This window comes from Polyodon spathula, chromosome 7 (genome assembly GCF_017654505.1).
Source record: "Polyodon spathula isolate WHYD16114869_AA chromosome 7, ASM1765450v1, whole genome shotgun sequence".
Classification (NCBI taxonomy): domain Eukaryota; kingdom Metazoa; phylum Chordata; class Actinopteri; order Acipenseriformes; family Polyodontidae; genus Polyodon; species Polyodon spathula.
This window is the reverse complement of record NC_054540.1, coordinates 41,978,789-41,988,568: the sequence shown is the minus strand read 5'-3', so window position 1 is coordinate 41,988,568 and position 9,780 is coordinate 41,978,789. Positions and strand designations below refer to the sequence as shown.

The 9,780-nt window shown below is 37.3% G+C and overlaps 1 protein-coding gene across 2 annotated transcripts in view; it reads left to right on the top strand.

Moving 5' to 3' along the window:
* Positions 1 to 666: 666 nt before the first annotated feature.
* The window catches only part of LOC121318628 (U2 snRNP-associated SURP motif-containing protein-like), a 33,173-nt gene continuing 24,059 nt past the window's right edge, over positions 667 to 9,780 (top strand). The window contains exons 1-13 of one of the 2 annotated variants that reach the window (XM_041255512.1): positions 667 to 769; positions 1,746 to 1,830; positions 2,221 to 2,335; positions 2,450 to 2,562; positions 4,719 to 4,786; positions 4,881 to 4,978; positions 5,237 to 5,301; positions 5,544 to 5,709; positions 6,247 to 6,458; positions 6,867 to 6,910; positions 8,176 to 8,280; positions 8,601 to 8,667; positions 9,007 to 9,179. In XM_041255512.1, coding sequence (XP_041111446.1) covers positions 1,753 to 1,830; positions 2,221 to 2,335; positions 2,450 to 2,562; positions 4,719 to 4,786; positions 4,881 to 4,978; positions 5,237 to 5,301; positions 5,544 to 5,709; positions 6,247 to 6,458; positions 6,867 to 6,910; positions 8,176 to 8,280; positions 8,601 to 8,667; positions 9,007 to 9,179 — 1,304 coding nt within the window. In that variant the 5' untranslated portion in view covers positions 667 to 769; positions 1,746 to 1,752. The other variant, XM_041255513.1, reaches the window with a different exon arrangement.

Below are 9,780 nucleotides of genomic sequence, written 5' to 3'. Positions count from 1 at the left end.
CAGATGCTTCAAATATAGTGACGACATATATATGTGTATATTATATGCACACATTACTTCAGCAAAAATAAACTGCTAGTACATCCTGGGACTCACATTTTGCCCACTATTCCACTTAGTACGACACTTAAATTCTTAGTCGATAGCAAGTTAGACTAAGTTAGTCCCGTACTTAGTATCCTCTAGAGGGCAGGAGCAGTTACTTTTGGGTTCGTTGCAATTGAGATATTTTTTAGTACGTAGCTGGGAACTAAGTTCAGCCGCCAAGTTCTTTGCAATTGGTATTTAACTTGCGTACTAACCACGAGATCATCCCCAGTTAGTACGTTGCTATCAGTTCGTTGCAATTGACCCATAATGCTGAGACAGTCAAAGCAAATCTGAAGTATGGAGCAATAGAGATTAGAGGCCTCAGGCATGACGTCAAATAAATGACATTATGGGTATGTCTATAACTTCCTGTAAAATTAAATTAAAAAAAAAATCTACATTTAAAACCACCGTTTTCCTAACTAGAGATTGTCCTAAGCAGAAACCCACAACTTCTAGATCGGCGCAAAAACCTCTCACATGTCAACACTGTTTGCTTTCTGGCACGCACCGTATGCCCGCGATACATTCTGAGAAGTAAATGTAGGCCGCCCGTCGGCGTTCATTGGTTGAGGTAGTCACGCTGTGTTACGTCGGGAGCACCTACAGTTTAGCCAGTTAACATGGCGGATCAATAGCAGTTGTTATTACGTTTGGACAACATTTGAGTTACAAATATGTAAGTTTTTTTCTTAATGTTTGTGCAGTTCTGTGTTTGTAGTTACTGTAGAAGCGTATGCTGTGTCATAACTGAGAAATGAAAAGGGGATCCAGCCACAGTGCTACAGCGCCTGGAGAAGAGAGGGGGTGGGGGCGCAACAAACGAAAATGTACGATTAGTAGTAACAACAGTAGCGTGTGTGTGTGTGTGTGTGTGTGTTTTTTTTTTACTGCTCAAACAAGACTACTGTGTTTAATACGGCTCAATTGCACGTTTATATAGTGCAATACTCTAGTAAATACGTTGTAGTGCATACGTAACGTGATTAATGTTTGATGCATTCTGTTTTGTACTGACTGAAGTCAATGACTGAAGGGGAGAAATATACAATAAAAAAAGCCACGTAACGTTACCGGTGGTACTCCATTACGACAGGTATTTGTCATTGTAACATGAATTCCAATCGCTATCAACACGTAAGAGCCTGCACGAATACCAACTGTTATTGGCATGTGGTTAAATGTTTAGTATTGTCTTCAAGTGCTTCCGGTGCATGTACGTCGTAATTAAGTGTTAGTTCATTCTGAAGTAATGTTGACTACATGTAAAGCATACATAAGATAATAAAAACGCATATTTAAACTAATTCATAAAGTATATCAGTACAAAATACACAAAGTAATCCTCAAGATACAACCCTAGCCTTGCCGTTTTGTCATATGCAGTGGCACTTTTAAGAGTGTAAGTCTGTTGTACAGGGGATCTTTATTACAGAGGCCATAGGGCTGCTGCCTACCCTTATTTATCTACGTCTTTTTTTTTTTTTTTTTTTTTTTTCCAAGCCACACAATTTATAGTATTGACTGGTCCAAGACACTTGAACCAAAATACTTCATCCTTTGCGTCATGTATGTGCAAAACATTTTTTTTGTCTATATATATATATGAGAGAGAGAGAGAGATACACATATATATTTTTATTTTTTTTCACCAGTGTAAAAATGGCAGATCGCAAGCTAAAAGCCTTTGGTACTAAAAGGACGTTAAGTAAAAAGGAACAAGATGAACTTAAGAAAAAGGTAAGTGATATGATATGTTGTGTTTTCCATGCTGTTTAATATGTTGTAAAGGTGCAGTTTTTATCACCACTAATATAGTAGAGGAGGCCATATGTTACATGACATTCTTTGAGAGGATCAGAATCTGTACAGATGTCTGTCTGACTGTCCTACAGTTTTACATGTAAAGCACATTTTTACATGCATCTCGGTCTTACAGATTTCCACTTTTCTTAAGACTTACAGACTTTGTATTTACAGCCATGCCGGGGGATGTAGGTCTTTTTAAGCTGGTGTTTGAAATGTTATTCTGCAGGTAGCGCTATACATGCAGGCACATTAAATAAGGCTCACTAACAATGCTTTGTTCACTTATGTTGAGCGTGTTTGATCAAATTTGTCTGTGTTTAGGAGGAAGAAGAGAAAGCTGCAGAAGTATTTGAAGAATTTTTGGCATCCTTTGATGGTAGTGATGACAGCACTGTGAAGACCTTTGTACGAGGGGGCATTGTAAATGCAACAAAAGGTACAGAATATGAATGATGAAATCCTCCACTTCTTAACACATGGTTTGTTTGATATAGCTTATAAAATGTGTTAATCCACAACAGCTCTCCTTTTTATTTATTTTACATTACAGAGGAGGAAGCTGCAGAAATTAAGAAGAACAAACTGTACAGACCAGCGACAAAATTGACTCCAGTGCAGCAGAATAATGTTTTATCCACACCATCTTGTGACTCAAAGAAACCTGTATGTACCATTGGTTTGGCACGTTTTTCAAAATCTACTGATGTATCCAAACCAGGCTGACCGTTTCTCTGAGAACCATCCTGTTTTTAGTGTTACAAAATTATTGTTAATTTTGAGCTAGCAATGCACTCGTGGCTACAGCTCAAAACCAAGTTGAGACATATTATTGTGTGGTAATATATTCTGACCCACGTGAGTGTGTGTGTGTGTGTGTGTGTGTGTATATATAAAATGTGTGTGTGTATATATATATATATATATATATATATATATATATATATATATATATATATATATATATATATAAATACAATTTGAATACACTGGCTGGAAACTAGGTTTTTTTCATAATTGACAATGTTTTATGTTGTATACGTTTCTGTAAATATTTGAAAATGAAAACACATGTTACAATATACAAAACAAAACATAAGGAGTATCAAAGCAATGTTCAAGCAAATTGAAAATTGTCAATCTTGGATTCCTCAAAATAGCCACCCTTTGCCTTAATAACAGCCTCACAAACACGAGGCATTCGGTTAACAAGTTTCAGCAGGAAATCGCCTGACATGTCTTCCCAGCTCTTCTGCAGCAATTCCCAGAGATGTAGGGCACTTGTGGGTAGCTTTGCTTTGACTCTTCTGTCCAGTTCGTCCCATACAAGTTCTATGGGATTGAGGTCTGGAGACTGGGCAGGCCAGGTCACACATTAGATTGAGTTGTCCTTCACTTTCCTTCTTCACCAGGTAGTTCTTGCACAAGTTTTAGATGGTGTTTCGGGTCATTATCTTGCAGAAGAATGAAGGACTGCCCAACTAGCTGTAATCCTAATGGAATGGCATGCCTCTGACATATGCTATGATAGCCTTGCTGGTTGAGCTTGCCGTGGACTTGGTAAAGATCACCAACTCTTTCACCAGCAAAGCAACTCCAGGCCGTGACCCTGTCTCATCTATGCTTGACAGTGGGAACCACACATGCAGAACTCATGCGCACACCCTCTCTGCGTCTTAAAAATACTCGGCGGTTGGACCCATATATTTCAGATTGACTGAGCGGTCCATAAGACCGACTTCCACTCCTCAGACGTCCAGTTTCTGTGTTTTTTGGCCCAGGCAAGTCTCTTCCTCTTATTCTGCACTCATAACTATGGTTTCTTTGCTGCAGTTCTTCCAGTTAGACCAACTTTGCGCAATCTCCTCTGAACAGTTGATGGTGAAACATCTGTACTTCTAGTAGCATTTAGCTGAGCTTGTATTTCAGGGGCAGTTAATTGCCGTTTTCGCAGACTTGTGACTCGAATTAACTTGTTCTCTGATTCTGAGGTCACACTTGGCCTTCCTGACCTTGTTCGGTCCTCATGAGTGCTAATTTCTTCAAATCGTTTGAAGTTCTTGGCAACAGCAGTTACAGATACTTGTAAAGTTCTTGCGATTTGTCTTAAAGATTGACCTTCATTTCTTAAAGTAATTACAGATTGTCTTCTTTCTGTGCTTAACTGAGCGTATTTTGCCATTTTCTGCTCCCTTCCATTCAGGAATGACAAACTTGTGCCTATGCTACCTATATTTCTAGTAATCATGGCCCCTCACCTGTTAACAATAATTGGGGACAAAAGGTTAATTAGGTAACATGGTAGTTAACTCAGAACATCTAACAAAGACACTTTTATACTTAGGCCAGTGTTCTAACACCGTGTTATACACATTTCAGACTTTTAACTGACTCATGTAACTGAAATCCCCTTGCTTTGGGTGACCATTTCATTGAAATTGACAAGATTTACATTTTCATTTAAAAATTACATTTTTGAATGCAATTCACGTATGTTTATCAGCTTATATAAGTACATTTATCATATTATGAAATATTAAGTGTTTATAGACAAGTTTATACAGTTAAAAGCATAGATAATCATGAAAAACCTGGTTTCATGCAGGTGTACTCAAACTTTTGACTGGTACTGTCTGTGTGTGTCTGTGTGTGTGTGTGTGTGTGTGTATATATATATATATATATATATATATATATATATATATATATATATATATATATTATATATATATATAATATAACACATATACAGCCTTGATTAGTACAGCCTTGATTAGTAATGAAGTAGTGGAATTTTAATATTTTGTTTTTCTGTCTGTCAGTTTATAAAGAAGAAAACAGAAGAGAAAAAGAAAAGTAACCTGGAACTGTTTAAAGAGGAACTCAAACAGTAAGTATTTGTGCGATAATTTGCAGTCTTTGTTGATTAGAGCAATGCTATTTCCACACTATAAAATCAACCTTGAAAAAAATTAACATTTTAGGATACAGGAGGAACGTGAGGAGCGATACAAAAGAAAAAAATGTACATCCGAACCTGGCAGCTATGGAGACATGGAAATGCAGCCGCCTCGACGGTCATGTAAGATAGAATTTCCTAATCTCTCCAAACCTTGACAGGTTGCAATAGTAGAAGCATCAAGATATTCAGTTTATCATGTAGATGTGTGAAGATTTGATATCTACCATAATGCATGGTATGGTCCAGATTGTCTGTATTGTATGATTTTTATTTAACAGTTGTCTTGACCTTTGTTTGCTTGGTACATTATCACTGCTCCCAGGTATATTTTTTACAGAAAAAAGATCTACCACTGAACCACTTTCTTTCATCTCCTAGTGTTTGATGATGATTTAGGAGACCCGCACACAACAAATTTGTATATCGGAAGCATCAATCCAAAGGTAATGTTTACAATTATATATGAATGAATGAATGATATAGTGTTGTGCTGTGTGTTCATCTAACTTGCCTCTTGGTATGGGCATTACTTAGCAACAGTACCTGGTTTTAGAATCCATGTCAAGGGGGCTTATTTTTGAGTTCTGGCTAATGAGGGCTATATCTTGGGGAAATGTTTTAACAAAGCTAATGTTTGTTTAACTGTGTTTACTGTGCCACAAGACTTACACAAATCTTGTTCTAGATGAATGAAGAAATGCTTTGTAAGGAGTTTGGCAAGTTTGGGCCATTGGCAAGCGTGAAGATTATGTGGCCACGTACTGACGAGGAGAGAACAAGGGTTAAAAATCGTGGATTTGTAGCTTTTATGACCCGAAAAGACGCAGAAAGAGCACTACAGGCACTGGATGGTAAGTGATTATCTGTGTAAACTGCACTCTGAGATCACAGGATGCGGGGCTGCTGGTTATTCCTATGGTCAGATAGGGCTTTTTGTTGTAGAGCTCCTAAATTATGGAAAGCCTTCATTTGTCAGGGAAGCTGGGACCGTTCCAGTTTTCAAGTCAAGACTAAAAACGCACTTTTATAAAATGTTTTTCTTATCTTAGTGGGTTTTATTGTAATTTTAAAATTGCTGATTTTGTATTGTGTATACTGTTATTTAAATATGTTAAGTGGTCTGATTGTGGCAGTTGTATGTGTGACATGCTATACAAATATGTTGTGGTTTGTTCTTTTTTTCTGCTATGTACTGTACAGTACTTCACAATACGCATAAAAAGCACTATATAAATGCAATACATGAGTAAAAACAAGTTTTTAATGAAATGCTATGAGGGATAATAACCAACCAGCAGGCTTGCATCCTTCACACATTCTGCATTTGATCAGCACCATCTTCTGACTCAAAGAAACCTGGTTTTCATATGTGGGTTTTATATTCACAGGCAAGGTGGTAATGGGCTTTGAAATGAAGTTGGGCTGGGGAAAGGCAGTCCGCATCCCCCCACACCCTTTGTACGTTCCTCCCGGTGTGCTGAAACTAACTACACCCCCCCCTCCATCTGGGTTACCCTTTAATGCACAGCCTCGAGAGAGGTTCAGAAATCAAGATGCGCCAAAACCACCGATAACTAGATCCAAGGAAGAATTTGACAAGGTAATGTTTCCATGTTATGGGGGAAAGAGGTCTCTGCATGCCATTTATCTAGAGCAGACTAGAACGCAACAGGACTTTTGGTAGGTTGATCTACTGCATTTTAGTAGGGTGCAGTTTAGCACTTTTTAGTGTTTTTTTCTAATTAGAATTTCTGTATGCAAGTGAGAAGAAATACATTAATTTTGCTGGAATAAATAGGAACTCTTTCATTATAACATGTATGTAATGGAATTCATATTAGCTACAGAAAACATCGACTATTTTATTATAGGATTATGATTGCAGTTTGTGAATGTTTTTTTTTTTCTTGATAGATATAGATAGATATAGATATATATCCTGTAGTGTTTCACCTGTATATACTCACTTTCTTTATATTTTTACTATTTGATTTGACTTCACGTACAGACTCTGTCCGAAGCCGTAGTCAAAGTGGTTATCCCAACAGAAAGGTACACTTTCAATCCATTCTTACTACTACTGCTACTACGACTGACCAGCATTCTTACAACACAAAGTTTAGAAGGAAAAGGTTCTGTATTCCAGGTTACGGGTCTAAACCAGGACGCTCCCCAGTCCTATGAGCAATCTCAAAAGCTGAGATTGATTGCTAAATACACATATATATTGGCCAAAAGGCCCTTGAATTCCACATGTAACAGATGTAGTGTTACTATATTTTAAAATAGTTAGCTGCTCTGTTCTTAAAGTGCACGGCTAGTCACTTCAGAGACTTCCAGTGTCTTGCTCAGAGAATTGGGGACTCCTGCTATTCATAGTCATGGGTGTGGCTGGTCCTGGAGTAGAGTTCTGTGATAGCTGCAATGCTTCAAGGAACTCCTGAAAAAACATGCAGAATGACAACCAGCCTGCCTAGTTCCTCATGAATATATTAAGTAAATAAGCAGTATTTATAATGTACTGCATGGTAATGCTTGCCCTGATTATTCTTTTAAGAACTACATTCATCAAATGTAACAAAAGAACAACTCATGAGCTATGACACATTCTTGTAGAAGAAATGTGTAAAATGATGCAGTACGTTTTGGCTTATGCTTCCATGTGCTACATTTAGTTCTGGCTTGAAATACAAATGTTTCAGCTATATACAGTAATAATTCTAGGATGTACTGGTGGCTTTTCAGCATTGGTAACACATATATATATGTATGTATATATATATGTGTGTGTGTGTGTATATATATATATATATATATATATATATATATATATATATATATATATATATATATATATATATATATATATATATGGTATATAGCAGGGGCTATATGGTCCCCGGACATTATCTATATATATTATGTATATAGAAACTTTGTTAATTGTATTAATACATTTAAGTATTGTATTACATGTTATCACATGTTAGAGCAGAACAAAGCCTGTAGTAGCTAATAGTAGTAAGCAATGTTCTTTTCATGAAAATAGTTCACCTGTCTTTCAAGTTTGTTGTTTTTCTGTGGGATTAGGTACAGTTTTTGGTTTTGGAAACACTGCATGACACCCTGCAGCTCAGGAACTGCACCAAACTAAGGAAGCCTCTGAAAAGCATTTCCCTAGTGTTAGCTGGAGTATGTTGGCAGTCTGTGTAGCTTTTGCAGCCATTCAGTTTCACGAATTAGAAGTGTTCAAGGCCAGAAGGCTCCTGCAATGAAAAGATGTGAATGTGTTTTGTATTTTTTTTAATTTTTTATAGGAACTTATTAGGGCTTATCCACAGAATGATTGAATTTGTGGTGCGTGAAGGGCCCATGTTTGAAGCTATAATCATGAACAAGGAAAAGAGCAATCCAGACTTCAGGTAATCATTGAGTAATGTTGCTTATCTTGCAATGTGTTGGAATATGAACTGTAACAATTGTTCTGGGGAGAGGGTATACATCCCCATTCCTCTGATCTCTTCAAGGAGGTTGAAAACTAGCAGAAAAGTTTTACTAAATGGCTATATGTTACACTGCTCACAAGATGACTCGGTCAGTCTATATGTTACATTGCTCACAGGATGAGTCAGTCTACATGTTACACTGCTCACAGGATGGCTCAGTCACTATATATGTTGGACTGTTCAGTGCGATAAAACAGCCTTGGACATGAAAAACAACCAATATTTTATATTTTTAGATTCCTTTTTGAAAACAAGAGCCAGGAGCATGTGTATTACCGGTGGAAGCTTTTCTCAATTCTTCAGGTGAGAACCGCAGTACAGATGTATAAAGACAAAAAAAAACCCCAAAAAACTTGACAGTGCCTGTTACAAATTTTGTTGATGGTATGAAGAAAGCTGTCTAAAAATCACATTGAGTGACTTTGCTAGTTGGAATCGGCAGCTTCTTACAATTGTAAAATGTTCCATTATCTATACATAAGTTTAAAAAAAATAAATAATGCAAAATTGCATTAAATAAAAAGTATTGCAGTAAATCCCTGTATTAGTTTCCCTGTTTCTTTTACTGTCAGCATTATAACAGTAGGTTTCAGGTTTTATTTATTTATTTATTTAATTTAATTTATTTATTTATTGTATCAGGGTGACCCACCGAATGAATGGAGAACGGCAGACTTCCGAATGTTTCGTGGAGGCTCTATATGGCGGCCTCCGCTTTTAAATCCTTATCTTCATGGAGAGGAGGAGGTGAAAGACGAGCTCACATCTCCTTCGCTGCAGGAGGAAGAGCTGAAAAAGGGCCAACTAAAGGCAGAGTAAGTACCAGCTGATCTACAAGGACACTGCAATCTTAGTATTTTGGGTTTTATTTAGGGTCCATAAGAGTAATCTAATACCCCTTCTCCATTGGCATATCTGACCCGTGAGGGCTTGGTATGGTACGGGTACGGTTGGTTCTCCGTTGACTATTTACCGTCCGAGAACCAAACCGTGAAATTCCAGCCTCGCAAGACATCTGAATCTGGCTGCGAGCCGAGCCAGGGGTGGGGTTAAGGATTTTCATCATTCCGTTATATCAGTCGGTACACTCAGAAAGAAAAACAACAAATATGCCGGTTAGCGAGTGTGATGAGAGAAAAGCACAACCTTGGGACGCTGAGGAAATGCAGGCTTAGTTTCTCTGTGGGCAGATAGAAGTGTTTAGGGAGATCTGGAGTCGAGAGTCAGAAATGAGAAAGTTAATGCACGAATTTCTGACGATTTGTAGCAAATGGACATAAACCACAGGTACGGTACACTTAACAACACACTCAAACACACAATTATACAAAATTTCTCATCCTTTACCTTTTGTTATATTAATATTTAAAAAAAAAAATGCGGAAAATCGAACAACTCTAAACTTACAAAAATAGT